Below are 17,917 nucleotides of genomic sequence, written 5' to 3'. Positions count from 1 at the left end.
CCCTCTGTACCCTACAACACCCTTCGACACTATCCACAACTCCACCGACCTTCGTGTCATCCGCAAATTTACTAACCCACCCTTCTACACCCTCATCCAGGTCGTTTATAAAAATGACAAACAGCAGTGGCCCCAAAACAGAACCTTGCGGTACACCACTAGTAACTAAACTCCAGGATGAACATTTGCCATCAACCACCACCCTCTGTCTTCTTTCAGCTAGCCAATTTCTGATCCAAAGCTCTAAATCACCTTCAACCCCATACTTGCGTATTTTCTGCAATAGCCTACCGTGGGGAACCTTATCAAACGCCTTACTGAAATCCATATACACCACATCCACGGCTTTACCCTCATCCACCTGTTTGGTCACCTTCTCGAAAAACTCAATAAGGTTTGTGAGGCACGACCTACCTTTCACAAAACCGTGCTGACTATCGCAAATGAACTTATTCTTTTCAAGATGATTATAAATCCTGTCTCTTATAACCTTTTCCAACATTTTACCCACAACCGAAGTAAGGCTCACAGGTCTATAATTACCAGGGCTGTCTCTACTCCCCTTCTTGAACAAGGGGACAACATTTGCTATCCTCCAGTCCTCCGGCACTACTCCTGTCGACAATGACGACTTAAAGATCAACAACAACGGCTCTGCAATCTCCTCCCTGGCTTCCCAGAGAATCCTAGGATAAATCCCATCTGGCCCAGGGGACTTATCTATTTTCACTCTTTCCAAAATTGCTAACACCTCCTCCTTGTGAATCTCAATCCCATCTAGCCTAGTAGGCTGTATCTCAGTAATCTCCTCGGCAACATTTTCTTTCTCTACTGTAAATACTGACGAAAAATATTCATTTAACGCTTCCCCTATCTCCTCTGATTCCGCACACAACTTCCCACTACTATCCTTGATTGGCCCTGTTCTAACTCTTATCATTCGTTTATTCCTGATATACCTATAGAAAGCCTTAGGGTTTTCTTTGATCCTATCCGCCAATGACTTCTCGTGTCCTCTCCTTGCTCTTCTTAGCCCTCCCTTTAGATCCTTCCTGGCTAGCTTGTAACTCTCAAGCGCCCTAACTGAGCCTTCACGTCTCATCCTAACATAAGCCGCCCTCTTCCTCTTGACAAGCGCTTCAACTTCTTGAGTAAACCACGGCTCCCTTGCTCGACAACTTCCTCCCTGCCTGACAGGTACATACTTATCAAGGACACGCATTAGCTGCTCCTTGAATAAGCTCCACATTTCGTTTGTGCCCATCCCCTGCAGTTTCCTTCCCCATCCTACACATCCTAAATCTTGCCTAATCGCGTCATAATTTCCTTTCCCCCAGCTATAATTCTTGCCCTGCGGTATATACCTGTCCCTGCCCATCGCTAAGGTAAACCTAACCGAATTGTGATCACTATCGCCAAAGTGCTCACCTACATCTAAATCGAACACCTGGCCGGGTTCATTACCCAGTACCAAATCCAATGTGGCATCGCCCCTGGTTGGCCTGTCCACATACTGTGTCAGAAAACCCTCCTGCACACACTGGACAAAAACAGACCCATCTAAAGTACTCGAACTATAGTATTTCCAGTCAATATTTGGAAAGTTAAAGTCCCCCATAACCACTACCCTGTTACTCTCGCTCCTGTCGAGAATCATCTTCGCTATCCTTTCCTCTACATCTCTGGAACTATTCGGAGGTCTATAGAAAACTCCCAACAGGGTGACCTCTCCTCTCCTGTTTCTAACCTCGGCCCATACTACCTCAGTAGACGAGTCCTCAAACGTCCTTTCTGCCGCTGTAATACTTTCCTTGATTAACAATGCCACACCCCCCCCTCTTTTACCCTCTTCTCTGTTCTTTCTGAAACATCTAAATCCCGGAACCTGCAACATCCATTCCTGCCCCTGCTCTACCCATGTCTCCGAAATGGCCACAACATCAGGATCCCAGGTACCAACCCATGCTGCAAGCTCACCCACCTTATTCCGGATGCTCCTGGCGTTGAAGTAGACACACTTTAAACCAGGTTCTTGCTTGCCAGTGCCCTCTTGCGTCCCTGTAACCTTATCCCTGCCCTCACTACTCTCAACATCCTGTACACTGGCACTACAATTTAGGTTCCCATTCCCCTGCTGAATTAGTTTAAACCCCCCCGAAGAGCACTAGCAAATCTCCCCCCCCCAGGATATTGGTACCCCTCTGGTTCAGGTGAAGACCATCCTGTTTGTAGAGGTCCCACCTACCCCAGAAAGAGCCCCAATTATCCAGGAAACCAAAGCCCTCCCTCCTACACCATCCCTGCAGCCACGTGTTCAACTCCTCTCTCTCCCTATTCCTCTCTTCGCTAGCACGTGGCACAGGCAACAACCCAGAGATAACAACTCTGGTTGTTCTCGCTCTAAGCTTCCACCCTAGCTCCCTGAATTTCTGCCTTAAATCCCCATCTCTCTTCCTACCTATGTCATTGGTGCCTATGTGGACCACGACTTGGGGGTGCTCCCCCTCCCCCTTAAGGATCCCAAAAACACGATCGGAGACATCACGTACCCTGGCACCTGGGAGGCAACACACCAACCGTGAGTCTCTCTCGTTCCCACAGAACCTCCTATCTGTTCCCCTAACTATGGAGTCCCCAATGACTAATGCTCTGCTCCTCTTCCCTTTTCCCTTCTGAGCAACAGGGACAGACTCTGTGCCAGAGACCTGCACCCCATTGCTTACCCCTGGTAAGTCATCCCCCCCAACAGTATCCAAAACGGTATACCTGTTGTTGAGGGAAACGGCCACAGGGGATCCCTGCACTGCCTGCTGGTTCCCTTTCCTTCCCCTGACGGTAACCCATCTACCTACTTCTTTTACCTGAGGTGTGACTGCCTCCCTATAACTCCTGTCAATAATCCCCTCCGCCTCCCGAATGATCCGAAGTTCATCCAGCTCCAGCTCCAGTTCCCTAACGCGGTCTGCGAGCAGCTGGAGTTGCGTGCACTTCCCGCAGATGCAGTCAGCAGGGACACTCTTGGCGACCCCTACCTCCCACATTCTGCAGGAGGAACATACAACTGCCTTTACCTCCATTCCCACTATTCTAGATTCCCAATAAATCTACTGAAAAACCAAACGAAAAAAAAGTCAAAACTTGTTCGCTTAGCAATCCGACGGACTGAAGTTTTAAATAAAAAGCTTACCTTATCAACACCCTAGAGTCCTTTTTTTTTGGTTAGAGGAGGAGGGTGGGTGGGAGACACTACACGTGTAGTGTCTCGGGTACTGCCACTGCCCAAATAAATAGTTTTCCCCTACCCAGCAGTCCCCGGTCCTCCGAAACAAAAAAAGGGATTAACTTGTAACTTACTGAAATTGACCGCTCAGCTGAAAGTCCGCTCCGCACCCCGTTCTATCAAGGCTGCTCCTCGCAAAAGACAAAGATTTTAAAACTGCCCAAATAAATAGTTTTCCCCTACCCAGCAGTCCCCGGTCCTCCGAAACAAAAAAAGGGATTAACTTGTAACTTACTGAAATTGACCGCTCAGCTGAAAGTCCGCTCCGCACCCCGTTCTATCAAGGCTGCTCCTCGCAAAAGACAAAGATTTTAAAACTGCCCAAATAAATAGTTTTCCCCTACCCAGCAGTCCCCGGTCCTCCGAAACAAAAAAGGGATTAACTTGTAACTTACTGAAATTGACCGCTCAGCTGAAAGTCCGCTCCGCACCCCGTTCTATCAAGGCTGCTCCTCGCAAAAGACAAAGATTTTAAAACTGCCCAAATAAATAGTTTTCCCCTACCCAGCAGTCCCCGGTCCTCCGAAACAAAAAAAGGGAAAAAAAAAAAAAAATTGGTGAACTATACCAAACACAAGTTGACTAGCAAAAGATTGATCGATGAAAGGATGAAGTGTATGTGAAGAGAAGTCTCATGTTTATTTCAGTCTCCGTTCTTCTTACAGGACAGCATTGCGATGTGCACCAGATGACTGGAAATTATATGTGGGATGAGAAAACGAACAAGTCATTTCTGATTGGTGAGAATGAGGACAGCCGACTCCCTATGTGGTGGGACGCGTCAGAGCCCATCTGGGTTACCATGGTGAAGAATAAGAAACAAGTTTATATGTATTACTGGCCTGGTTAGTATTTGGCATTGCATGAGCCTTTCTACTACCATCTTCATGATTAATTTAATGTTGCCACCTAACATCGAATTGTTTCAGCAACTGATAGTGGCATCAATAACAATGAATGAGTACAGCAGGGATACAAGTATGCAAACTAGACTGACTTCTTGTGACCTCCCCCACTCTCCAACTCCCTTCCTTTGGCCTTGCTTTTCATTTCTTGCTTGTGGCTTCTGAGCCAGATGTAATATGAGGGAATAATTTTCAAGAAACAAAGCCTTGTTTCCCCTGAAACAAGATGCAGGTAGACTCAGGGAGTTACAGGCAGTGTATGTGTTTTCTGTGAATCCATTTTATGTCTATATAAGAATGTGTTGGGAATTTGGGTGGGTATATAACTTTTTTTTTCAAACTTACATTTCTTTTAAAACTGGGTGCTTTGACAGTCACGGAATCACATGTAATTGTTGTGCTCAGATGCATGGCTCTTGTTTTATTAAGCAGAACTTTGAGTCTGTGCTGTTGGCCTGGTGCCTCAGTCGGTAGTGGGAATGTTGTGGGTAGTCCATGCCCAAATTTCCAATGTGCGATGGCAGGGGGGAACAAGGCCACCTGCTGATGGTAGTGCTGACTTGTCAAATTATCCCCGTTGGCCCCAATAATTCACGGCCAATTTAGTGTACTTCCAGCCACCTTTGGCAAGAATATGCCAGAATGGCTGGAAACTAGTCAGAGTAGAAATGAAAGAATAGTCAGGATGAATGCGTGGCTTGAGAGATGGTGCAGGAGGGAGGGGTTCAGATTTTTGGGACGTTGGGACCGGTTCTCGGGGAGGTGGGACTATTACAAATTGGACGGTCTACACCTGGGCCGGACTGGAACCAATGTCCTTGGGGGTGCTTTTGCTAACGCTGTTGGGGAGGGTTTAAACTAATGTGGCAGGGGGATGGGAACCAAATGAGGAGGTCAGTGGACAGTAAGGAGGTAGCAACTAAAGCCTGTAAGGAACTAGATAATGAAGTCAGCGTGACTAAGGGGAAGAGTAGGCAGGGAGCAGATGATGAATGTAAAGGGACTGGTGGTCTGAGGTGCATTTGTTTTAATGCAAGAAGTGTAGCAGGTAAGGCAGATGAACTTAGGGCCTGGATTGGTACCTGGGAGTATGATGTTATTTCTATTACTGAGACTTGGTTGAGGCAAGGGCACGATTGGCAACTAAATATCCCAGGATATCGATGCTTCAGGCGGGATAGAGAGGGAGGTAAAAGGGGTGGAGGAGTTGCAGTACTGGTCAAAGAGGATATCACAGCTGTGCTGAAGGAGGGCACTATGGAGGACTCGAGCAGTGAGGCAATATGGGCAGAACTCAAAAATAGGAAGGGTGCGGTGACAATGTTCGGGCTGTACTACAGGCCTCCCAACAGTGAGCGTGAGATAGAGGTACAAATATGTAAACAGATTATGGAAAGATGTAGGAGCAATAGGGTGGTGGTGATAGGAGATTTTAATTTTCCCAACATTGACTGGGATTCACTTAGTGTTAGAGGTCTAGATGGAGCAGAATTTGTAAGGAGCATCCAGGAGGGTTTTCTAGAGCAGTATGTAAATAGTCCAACTCGGGAAGGGGCCATACTGGACCTGGTGTTGGGGAATGAGCCCGGCCAGGTGGTTGAAGTTTCAGTAGGGGACTACTTTGGGAATAGTGATTACAATTCCGTAAGTTTTAGAATACTCATGGACAAAGACGAGAGTGGTCCTAAAGGAATTGGGGGAAGGCCAACTATACCAGAATTCGGCAGGAGCTGGGGGATGTAGATTGGGAGCAACTGTTTGAAGATAAATCCACATTTGATATGTGGGAGGCTTTTAAAGAGAGGTTGATTAGCGTGCAGGAGAGATATGTTCCTGTGAAAATGAGGGATAGAAATGGCAAGATTAGGGAACCATGGATGACAGGTGAAATTGTGAAACTAGCTAAGAGGAAAAAGGAAGCATACATAAGGTCTAGGCGGCTGAAGAAAGACGAAGCTTTGGAAGAATATCGGGAATGTAGGACCAATCTGAAACGAGGAATTAAGAGGGCTAAAAGGGGTCATGAAATATCTTTAGCAAACAGGGTTAAGGAAAATCCCAAAGCCTTTTATTCATATATAAGGAGCAAGAGGGTAACTAGAGAAAGGATTGGCCCACTCAAGGACAAAGGAGGAAAATTATGCGTGGAGTCAGAGAAAATGGGTGAGATTCTAAACGAGTACTTTGCATCGGTATTCACCGAGGAGAGGGACATGACGGATGTTGAGGTTAGGGACAGATGTTTGATTACTCTAGGTCAAGTCGGCATAAGGAGGGAGGACATGTCGGGTATTCTAAAAGGCATTAAGGTGGACAAGTCCCCATGTCCGGATGGGATGTATCCCAGGTTACTGAGGGAAGAGAGAGAGGAAATAGCTGGGGCCTTAACAGATATCTTTGCAGCATCCTTAAACACGGGTGAGGTCCCGGAGGACTGGAGAATTGCTAATGTTGTCCCCTTGTTTAAGAAGGGTAGCAGGGAAAATCCAGGTAATTATAGACCGGTGAGCCTGACGTCAGTGGTAGGGAAGCTGCTGGAGAAGATACTGAGGGATAGGATCTATTCCCATTTGGAAGAAAATGGGCTTATCAGTGATAGGCAACATGGTTTTGTGCAGGGAAGGTCATGTCTTATCAACTTAATAGAATTCTTTGAGGAAGTGACAAAGTTGATTGATGAGGGAAGGGCTGTAGATGTCATATACATGGACTTCAGTAAGGCGTTTGATAAGGTTCCCCATGGTAGGTTGATGGAGAAAGTGAAGTCGCATGGGGTCCAGGGTGTACTAGCTAGATGGATAAAGAACTGGCTGGGCAACAGGAGACGGAGAGTAGCAGTGGAAGGGAGTTTCTCAAAATGGAGACGTGTGACCAGTGGTGTTCCACAGGGATCCGTGCTGGGCCCACTGTTGTTTGTGATATACATAAATGATTTGGAGGAAAGTATAGGTGATCTGATTAGCAAGTTTGCAGACGACACTAAGATTGGTGGAGTAGCAGATAGTGAAGGGGACTGTCAGAGAATACAGCAGAATATAGATAGACTGGAGAGTTGGGCAGAGAAATGGCAGATGGAGTTCAATCCGGGCAAATGCGAGGTGATGCATTTTGGAAGATCCAATTCAAGAGTGAACTATACAGTAAATGGAAAAGTCCTGGGGAAAATTGATGTACAGAGAGATTTGGGTGTTCAGGTCCATTGTTCCCTGAAGGTGGCAACGCAGGTCAATAGAGTGGTCAAGAAGGCATACGGCATGCTTTCCTTCATCGGACGGGGTATTGAGTACAAGAGTTGGCAGGTCATGTTACAGTTGTATAAGACTTTGGTTCGGCCACATTTGGAATACTGCGTGCAGTTCTGGTCGCCACATTACCAAAAGGATGTAGATGCTTTGGAGAGGGTGCAGAGGAGGTTCACCAGGATGTTGCCTGGTATGGAGGGCGCTAGCTATGAAGAGAGGTTGAGGAGATTAGGATTATTTTCATTAGAAAGACGGAGGTTGAGGGGGGACCTGATTGAGGTGTACAAAATCATGAGAGGTATAGACAGGGTGGATAGCAAGAAGCTTTTTCCCAGAGTGGGGGATTCAATTACTAGGGGTCACAAGTTCAAAGTGAGAGGGGAAAAGTTTAGGGGGGATATGCGTGGAAAGTTCTTTACGCAGAGGGTGGTGGGTGCCTGGAACGCGTTGCCAGCGGAGGTGGTAGACGCGGGCACGATAGCGTCTTTTAAGATGTATCTAGACAGATACATGAATGGGCAGGAAGAAAAGAGATACAGAACCTTAGAAAATAGGTGTCATGTTTAGATAGAGGATCTGGATCAGCGCAGGCTTGGAGGGCCGAAGGGCCTTTTCCTGTGCTGTAATTTTCTTTGTTCTTCTTTGTTCTTATGTTGGGACCCAGTTGGAAAGAGACACTTGCATTTATATAGCACCATTCACAACCACAGGACATTCTAAAGCACTTTACAAATGAAATACTTTTTGAATGTAGCTACTGTTGTATTGTAGAACACGTGACAGCCCATTTGCGCACAGCAAGCTCCCACAAGCAGCAATGTGATAATGACCAGATAATCTCTTTTTGTGTTGTTGATTGAGAGATAAATATTGACTAGGACACCTTCCCTGCTTTTCTTTAAAATAGTACCATTGGATCGTTTGAGAGGATAGATGGGGCCTTGGTTTAATATCTTATCTGACAGATGGCAACTCCAACAGTGCAGCACTCCATCAGTACAGCACTGGAGTGTCAGCCTTGATTTTTGCACTCACCTTCTCAAGGCCTTTGACAAGGACCTGCATGGTAGGCTGGTCCAGAAGGTTAGAACACATGGGATCCAGGGTGAGCTCGCAAATTGGATACAAAATTGGCTTGGTGATAGGAGGCACAGGGTGGTAGTGGGGGGTTGTTTTTCAGATTGGAGGCTGGTGACCAGTGGTGTGCAGCAGGGATCGGTGCTGGGCCCTCTGTTTGTCATATATATTAATGACTTGGATGTGAATGTAAGGGGCATGATTAGTACGTTTGCAGATGACACCAAAAGTGGTGGTATAGTGGACAGTGAAGAAGGTTGTCTAAGGATACAACAAGATATAGATCAACTTGGAAAGTGGGCAAGGGAGTGGCAAATGGAATTTAACGCAGACAAGTGTGAAGTGATGCATTTTGGGAAGTTAAACCAGGGCAGGACATATACAGTGAATGGCAGGGCCCTGGGGAGTGTTGTTGAGCAGAGAGACCTTGAGGTGCAAATACATAATTCCCTGAAAGTGGCAACACAGGTAGACAGGGTGGTGAAGAAGGCGTATGGCATGCTTGCCTTCATCGGCCGAGGCATTGATTACAAGAGTTGGGACCTCATGTAACAGTTGTACACAACATTGGTTTGGCCACATTTGGAGTACTGTGTGAAGTTCTGGTCGCTGCACTGCAGGAAAGATGTGATTAAGCTAGAAAGGGTGCAGAAAAGATTCACAAGGATGTTGCCTGGTTTGGAGGGCTTGAGATAGGCTGGGTCTGTTTTCCCTGGAGCGAAGGAGGCTGAGAGGGGACATGATAGAGGTATATAAAATTATGAGAGGCATCAATAGGGTAGATAGCCAGAGTCTGTTTCCCATGGTAGGGGTGACTAAAACTAGAGGGCATAGATTTATGGTGAGAGGGAGGAGGTTTAAAGGGGATCATAGAGGTAAATTTTTCACACAAAGAATAGTGGGTATCTGGAATGAGCTGCTTGAGGAGGTGGTGGAGGCAGGAACAGTAGCGACATTTAAGAGGCATCTGGACAGGTACTTGAATGAGCAAGGCATAGAGGGATATGGAATTAATGCAGGCAGGTGGGATTAGAATAGATAGGCATTATGGTCGGCATGGTTGCGGTGGGCTGAAGGGCCTGTTTCTATGCTGTACGACTCTGACTGTATGACTTAAACCCACAACTTTCTGACCCAGAAGCAAGAGAGCTACCTACTGAGCCACAGTTTACAAGCTCGAAGGAATGATCCCGAGGGAGGAGTAAACCTTACAGGATAGCTTTACAATATTAATCACTAGGGAGGTGGGCATTGGGAGTTGAATTTCAGGGGGACACTCTTTGACACTGGCGAATGTGGATCCAGGTTGGGATGGAGACCTGAACCAAAGATCTGGGCACAAAGTTTTTCTCTTTCAATGTTTAAGCTGCTATCCTTGTTTGAGGGCTGGAATTTCTGACCTTATTCAAACGTTGGTGTTCCAGATGCACCCTTAGTAGTTTTTCATTTACTAGACACAGAATAAATCATTGATTTACTCATGTTTAACATCTCTTTATGAAAGGTGATTCTCCTACTGCCTATTGCCCTTTCATAAGAATATAAGAATGGAAGAGATCAGAGCAAGAGTAGGCCATCCGACCCTTTGAGCCTGCTTCGTTATTCAATAAGATCATGGCTGATCTACCTTAATTCCACCTTCCCACACTATATATCCCTAATTCACTTAGTATCAAATATTATTGATCTCTGCCTTGAATATACTCAACAACTGTTACTTTCTAAGATCATGGAAGTGGCTTTTATATCTCAAATTATCTATGGCCTTGAAAATTGCACTGGTGATCTCTATGTTACATATCTCTGATGATGTATTTGTTATTGCATTTGATGTCTCCAAAGCCTTTGACAGGGTCTACACTGTACACTTCAGGACAGATTTTCCACGAAAGCTATCTCATTTCCTCACAAATCAGTTTATGATTGGTTTAAACAATCATCCTCTGAATCATTTGCTATCAATCTGTGGTTCCCAGTACTTTTTTTCTCTCAATCTGTTGCTTCAATGACTCCTTCATGCATCATCCAACTATGCCTAATTTTGCTGATGATTCTATTCTACATTCATTGACTGCCTTCAGATTAAACACCAGCTTCACCCATCACTGTACAATGGTTAATTCACTAAATCTTGTCTCGTCCGTGTACTTTGGTGATTTAAATCTTATTTCTTTCCATTTTAGTTTCTTTGCCAGCCCAGCCAACATTGGCTATCTTTGATAGTTCATCCTTCTTTACCATCAGTATTCTAGGCCTCAGTATTTCCATGATATGAAATCCTTGTCCATCTAAGCCTTGAATACTACTTCCGTATCTGGAGAAGCTTTTCTATTTCCCACACCTCTCTTGTATTCCTTGGCAGGATTCTTCTCTCATTTTTTTCCTCAATCCCTCTTCAATCCTAACCGTAAGCTTTGAGATTCCCTTCCTAAACCTCGGAGCTTCTCTACCACTCTCTCCTTTAAAACACTCCTTAAAAGGTTATAAGAGACAGGATTTATAATCATCTTGAAAAGAATAAGTACATTAGAGATAGTCAGCACGGTTTTGTGACGGGTAGGTCGTGCCTCACAAACCTTATTGAGTTTTTCGAGAAGGTGACCAAACAGGTGGATGAGGGTAAAGCAGTGGATGTGGTGTATATGGATTTCAGTAAGGCGTTTGATAAGGTTCCCCACGGTAGGCTATTGCAGAAAATACGCAAGTATGGGGTTGAAGGTGATTTAGAGCTTTGGATCAGAAATTGGCTAGCTGAAAGAAGACAGAGGGTGGTGGTTGATGGCAAATGTTCATCCTGGAGTTTAGTTACTAGTGGTGTACCGCAAGGATCTGTTTTGGGGCCATTGCTGTTTGTAATTTTTATAAATGACCTGGAAGAGGGTGTAGAAGGGTGGGTTAGTAAATTTGCAGATGACACTAAGGTCGGTGGAGTTGTGGATAGTGCCGAAGGATGTTGTAGGGTACAGAGAGACATAGATAGGCTGCAGAGCTGGGCTGAGAGATGGCAAATGGAGTTTAATGCGGAAAAGTGTGAGGTGATTCACTTTGGAAGGAGTAACAGGAATGCAGAGTACTGGGCTAATGGGAAGATTCTTGTTAGTGTAGATGAACAGAGAGATCTTGGTGTCCAGGTGCATAAATCCCTGAAGGTTGCTAACCAGGTTAATAGGGCTGTTAAGAAGGCATATGGTGTGTTAGCTTTTATTAGTAGGGGGGTCGAGTTTCGGAGCCACGAGGTCATGCTGCAGCTGTACAAGACTCTGGTGAGACCGCACCTGGAGTATTGCGTGCAGTTCTGGTCACCGCATTATAGAAAGGATGTGGAAGCTATGGAAAGGGTGCAGAGGAGATTTACTAGGATGTTGCCTGGTATGGAGGGAAGGTCTTACGAGGAAAGGCTGAGGGACTTGAGGTTGTTTTCGTTGGAGAGAAGGAGGAGGAGAGGTGACTTAATAGAGACATATAAGATAATCAGAGGGTTAGATAGGGTGGATAGTGAGCGTCTTTTTCCTCGGATGGTGATGGCAAACACGAGGGGACATAGCTTCAAGTTGAGGGGTGATAGATATAGGACAGATGTGAGAGGTAGTTTCTTTACTCAGAGAGTAGTAAGGGCGTGGAATGCCCTGCCTGCAGCAGTAGTAGATTCGCCAACTTTAAGGGCATTTAAGTGGACATTGGATAGACACATGGATGAAAATGGAATAGTGTAGGTCAGATGGTTTCACAGCTCGGCGCAACATCGAGGGCCGAAGGGCCTGTACTGCGCTGTAATATTCTAATTCTAATTCTAAAACCTGCCTCTTTGATCAAGTTTTTTGTCCCCTATCCTAATATATTCTTAGGTGGCTCAGTGTGAAAATTTATTTGTTAATGCTCCTGTGAAGTACCTTGGGATGTTTTACTGTGTTAAAGACGCTATATAAATGTACATTGTCATGTTGTTATCATCGTCACAATAAAATAGTGAAAGAGAAGAAATATTGACTGTATGCTGATCATTCCTCCTCTTTTGTTTCTGCTAAAGTCCAAATATGCTGCCCTCCATATAATTTTTCCTCCCCATATCCCTGCTGTGTTGCAAACAAGATTTATCACACCACCTCCTTCTGTGGTCACGTTTTCCCAGGTCCTCAAAACTCTGGAACTTTTGACCTTGCCTAACCTTTCTTCCTTTCTGCCATCTTCAGGTTGTAAAACCAAAGCTTTACGTCATCTGATCACTACTTCCCGATTTACTGTTTTCTCTTATACTCTCTCAACGTTGTTAGTGCCACAGAATGATGTCAATTGATACATGGAATCCACCCCGCAGTGTCTATGGGACAGGTTCCACAACACACACAGTGAAGGTATCCCAGAGTGCTTCAGTTTTGGGTGGCATTGTACAGTATAAATACAGTGTGCAAATGTTAGTAAAGAATATGATTTAATTAAAGATACAAGCAAAATACTACGGATGCTGGAAATCTGAAAAAATACAAGAAATGCTGGAAATACTCAGCAGGTCTGGCAGCATCTGTTGAGAGAGAAGCAGAGTTAATGTTTCAGGTCGGTCACCCTTCTTCTGAACATTTCCAGCATTTCTTGTTTTTTTTAAATTAAAGATACAATCCTCTGAGAATCATGAATCATACCAGTTTTCTTTTATAGCTATAACTTTATGCTTACTAGGTACAAAGGTGAACTAATTTGATAATTCATGTATCATCTTGCAAAGATTAGAACGTCCTGAATTTAAAAAAAACGGAACTTCACCCACCTAACATGTATATAGTTGGGAAACCATCACAGAAGGAACAATAACCCAGAAAATGCTGGAGTGGGGTATCTCGCGGTGATTGGTGTGAATTGGAATTTTTTCCCTCACTCTTCAGTTTGTATTATTTTTGGGTCACAACTTGCTGGAGGTGCTAGCTGATAGCAATGTGGCGAGCTCAACCGGGCATCTGGGGCTTCATCGATGTCATGTCCAATGATCCTTCTCCTTAACCAAATGAAATTTGAGGTTAGAGAAAGAAACTGAGGGCACAGTGGAGAGAAATAAAGAGAGGGGATGAAAGATTGGACTGAGAGAGTGAAAAAATAAAATAAAAAATAAGAAAAACATTTTAAAATTTAAACATTTAAAAGCCTCCAGACACGATTTACTACCTGCAGGAATGAGATACCACAGTTTCTCTTCCCTTTCTGGATTGAGTTTCATGTTAAGACTATAAATGACAGAATTAACAGGTTCCTTACAGCATGAAGTACCAGCCCTAGATGCCTGCAATGCGATTCATTTGTATTTAGGGCGAGTTCCCATTTTTGTGAGGTTAATGGCAGAGTGAGGCAACTAGTGGTGATTCACCGCTCACAGCATGTCTCTCCTTTGCCACATGTTGCTGTGATAAGTGATAATTACTGCCAAACAACCTCTCTGGCCCTGAAAATTAAAACTTACAAGGCTTGCATCTTATTCCTTCAGAATTTAGTTAGTGTTGGAGATCTTAAAAAGAATAAAAATTAATTTTCTTTTACTCCTTCGGTCAGTCTCTTTTATCTTTCTCCCTTAATCCCATCTGCCTTTCTCAATCTTTATTTCACTTTCCGTACCTGATTGAAATCCAATTTATATCTCTTGCTTTATACTACCTGGATTAGACTCTGCGTTTCTCAGTGAAGGCTTTTCAACCTGATTGGTTGAAGAGCCTCACTGTTTCTTGTCCTGCTCACAGATGCCCTGTAGATAATGCCATTTTTGATCAGATGGCAGATTAGAGCATGTGTCTGATGTAAAGCCGCTGAAAACTTTATGGACAGCTGTCAGTGAAGTACCAGAGAGTGCCATTCCTTCGCCACTGATCGTAAAATCCATGCCATTAGGGCAGGCATCCAAAAGCTTAGTGAAAGAGGCTGGTTTTAAGGAGCATCTTAAATGAGTTGAGGGAGCTAGAGAGGTGAAATGTTTGGGGAGGGCTGGGCAGCGGAAGGAATGGCTGTCAACATTGGAGCAATTAAAATCGGGGATGCACAAGAGGCCCGAATATCAAGAGCACAGATATCTGAGAGGGTTGCAGAGTTGGAGGAAAGTTACAGACATAGGGAGGATGAGGCCATGAAGCAAGGGTGAGAATTTTAAAATTCCATTGCTGAAACGGAAGCTAATGTAGGTCAATGAGCACAGGTACGTAAAAGGGAGCTCATTTTGTAAAAAGAAAAATACCTACTGAATTACCTTTTTTTTTAAATCAGGTTGTGATGTTGAGATTCGGAATGTCAAGCCTACATTCTGTCAAAAATACTACTACCACCCATCAGACAGCAACTTTACAAAGGCCGTTTCAGATGCCATTGATGTTTTGGGGTAGGACATTCTGAAATAACATATTAGAAGTCTACGATTTCTTTGATTTAGAATCATAGAATGGTTACAGCACTGAGGAAGGCCATTGGGCCCATGCTGTTTCTGTGCAAGAGCAATCCAGCTAGTTCCACACCCTTTCCCTTTCCCTGCTGCCCTGAAATTCTTTTCTTTCAAACAATTATCCAATTCCCTTTTGAAAGTTACTATTGAATCTGCTTCCACCACCCTTTCAGACTGTGCATTCCAGATCCTAACCATTCACTGCATAAAAATGTTTTTCCTCATTTCGTCTTTTTTTTTGTCATTCACTTTAAATCGGTGTCCTCTGGTTCTGGATCCTTCAGCCAGTGGGAACAGTTTCTCTCTATCTACTCTGACCAGACCCGTCATGATTTTGGACACTTCTCTTTTCTAAGCAGAACAGCCCCAGCTTCTCCAATCTATACATTTAAGTGAAGTCCCTCATCCCTGGAACTATTCTTGTAAATCTTTTCTGCACCTTTTCTAATGCTTTCATATCCTCCCTAAAGATGCGGTGCCCAGAATTGGACACAATACTCCAGCTGAGGCCAAACCAGTGTTTTATACAGCTTCACCATAGATTCCTTGCTTTTGTACTTTATGCTTCTCTTAATAAAGCCCAGGATCCTGTATGTTTTATTAACCGCTTTCCCAAACTGCCCTGCCACCTTCAACTATTTGTGTTTATATACCCCCAGGTCCCTCTGCTCCTGCACCCCTTTTAGAATTGTATCCTTTATTTTAAATTGCCTCTCCTTATTCTTCCTATCAAAATGTACGACTTCACACTTATGTGCATTAAATTTCATCTGCCACGTGTCCACCCCTTCCATCAGCCTCCCTATGTTCCCTTGAAGTCTATCACTATCCTCCTCACAGTTCACAATACTTTGAAGTTTTGTGTCATCTGCAAATTGTGAAATTGTGCCCTGCACACCTAAGTCTAGGTCATTAATATAGGTCAAAAAAAGCAGTGGTCCTAATACCGACCCCTGGGGAACCCCATTATGCACCTTCCTCCAGACCGAACAACAAGTGTTCATCACTTCCCTCTGTTTCCTGTCACTCAGCCAACTTTGTATCCATGCTGCCACTGTCCTTTTTATTTCATGGGCTTTAACTTTTCTGATGATGCTGTTATATGGCACTTTATCTAACACCTTTTGGAAATCCATGTACACCACATTAGCTGCATTATCCGAATCAACGCTCTCTGTTATGTCATCAATAACTCAATTTAGTTGGACACAATTTGTTCTTAACAAATCCATACTGACTTGCTTTAATTAATCCACATTTGTCCAAGTGATTATTATTTTTGTCCCGATTTTATTGTCTCTAAAAGCTTTCTCACCACCGATGTTAAACTGACTGGCCTGTAGTCACTGGGCTTTCCTTACACCCTTTATTGAACATGGATGTAACATTTGCAATTCTCTAGTCCTCTGGCACGATCCCTGTATCCAAGGAGGATTGGAAGATTATGGCCAATGCCTCCACAATTTCCACCCTTACTTCCTTCTATTCTCAGATGCATCTGATCCGGTCTTGGTGAATTACCAACTTTAAGTACAACCAGCATTTCTAATACCTTCTCTATATCAATTTTTAGCCCATCCAGTGTGTCAACTACCTTCTCTTTCACCATGACTTTGGTCCTTGGTAAAGACAGATGCAAAGTACTTATGTAGTACCTCTGCCTCCATGTGTAAATCTCCTTTTTGGTCTCTAAGCGGCCCCACTCCTCCTTTTACTACCCTTTTACTATTTATATGTCTGCAGAAGACTTTTGGAGTCTCTTTTATGTGAACTGCCAGTCTCTTCTCATAATCTCTCTTTGCTTCTCATTTCATTTTCACTTCCTCTCTGAACTTTCTATATTCAGCCTGGTTCTCACTTGTATTATCAACCTGACATCTGTCATTTGCATCCTTTTTCTGCTTCATCTTACTCTCTATCTCTTTCACCATCTTGGGAGCTCTGGCTTTGTTGTCCTACCTTACCCAGTCATGGGAACGTACCTTTACTGTACCCGAACCGTCTCCTCTTTAAAGGTCATTGTTTTGTGACAGTTTTGCCTGCCAATCTTTGATTCAAATTTACCTGGGCCAGATCTGTTCTCACCCCACTGAAATTGGCCTGCCCTCCCCCACCCCCAACAGTTAATTATTTTTATTCTGGATTGCACCTTGTCTTTTTCTATAGCTAACCTAAATCTTATGATACAATGATCACTGTTCCTTAAATGTTCCCCAAGTAATACTTGATCTACTTGACCTACCTCATTCCCCACAACCAGATCCAGCAATGCCTCCTTCCTCATTGGACTGGAAACATGCTGACGTAGAAAATTCTCCTGAACACACTTCAGAAACTCATTCGCTCTCTGCCCTTTACTCTATTACTGTCCAAGTTGATATAAGGATAATTCAAGTCCCCTATTCTAACTATTCTATAGTTTTTGCACCTCTCTGTAATTTCATAGCAAATTTTTTACTCTATGTTTTTCCCACTAGTTGGAGGCCTATGGAATATACCCAGTAGTGTAATGCTACTTCTGTTGTTTCTTAACACTACCAAGTAGATTCTATCCTTGACCCCTCTCTGACATCCTCTCTCTACAGCACTGTAATATTCTCCTAAATCAATACTGCTACCCCTCCTCCATTCTTTCCTTCCCTAATTTTCCTGACTACCTTGTATCCAGGAATATTTAGTACCCAGTCCTGGCCTTTTTTGAGCCTAGTCTTTGTTATTGCCATCAACAACAGTCCCTCACCCAAACTTCCCTTTGTTACTGGCCATCACATTGTCCTCTTAGCCACAGTGCTGAAATAAAAGCCACCACAAAACAACCAACCCAAATCAACTTTATCAAACAAACCATCCCGTATTCCATGCAAAGTCATCATCATTGTGCATTTCCTTAGTACCTGTCTTCCATGTGCCTTTTCCTGTCCTAGTACTCCTACGCGGTGCTACCCCAGTGGCTGAAACATGGCTGGCGGAAGGCTGCTGACTTAAGGAGACTGCAGATGGCCTT

General features: G+C 44.1%; 1 protein-coding gene across 2 annotated transcripts in view; it reads left to right on the top strand.

The window, feature by feature from the left end:
* Positions 1-17,917, top strand: part of enpp6 (ectonucleotide pyrophosphatase/phosphodiesterase 6) — an 86,946-nt gene that overhangs the window by 14,055 nt on the left and 54,974 nt on the right. For both annotated transcript variants that reach the window (XM_068029382.1, XM_068029383.1), the window contains 2 exons: positions 3,946-4,125; positions 14,742-14,853. In XM_068029382.1, coding sequence (XP_067885483.1) covers positions 3,946-4,125; positions 14,742-14,853 — 292 coding nt within the window. The remainder of the gene's footprint in view (positions 1-3,945; positions 4,126-14,741; positions 14,854-17,917) is intronic.

Source organism: Heterodontus francisci, chromosome 4, assembly GCF_036365525.1.
Source record: "Heterodontus francisci isolate sHetFra1 chromosome 4, sHetFra1.hap1, whole genome shotgun sequence".
NCBI classification, from domain to species: domain Eukaryota; kingdom Metazoa; phylum Chordata; class Chondrichthyes; order Heterodontiformes; family Heterodontidae; genus Heterodontus; species Heterodontus francisci.
Note: the sequence above shows the minus strand (reverse complement) of the source record. Positions and strands in the feature narration are given on the sequence as shown.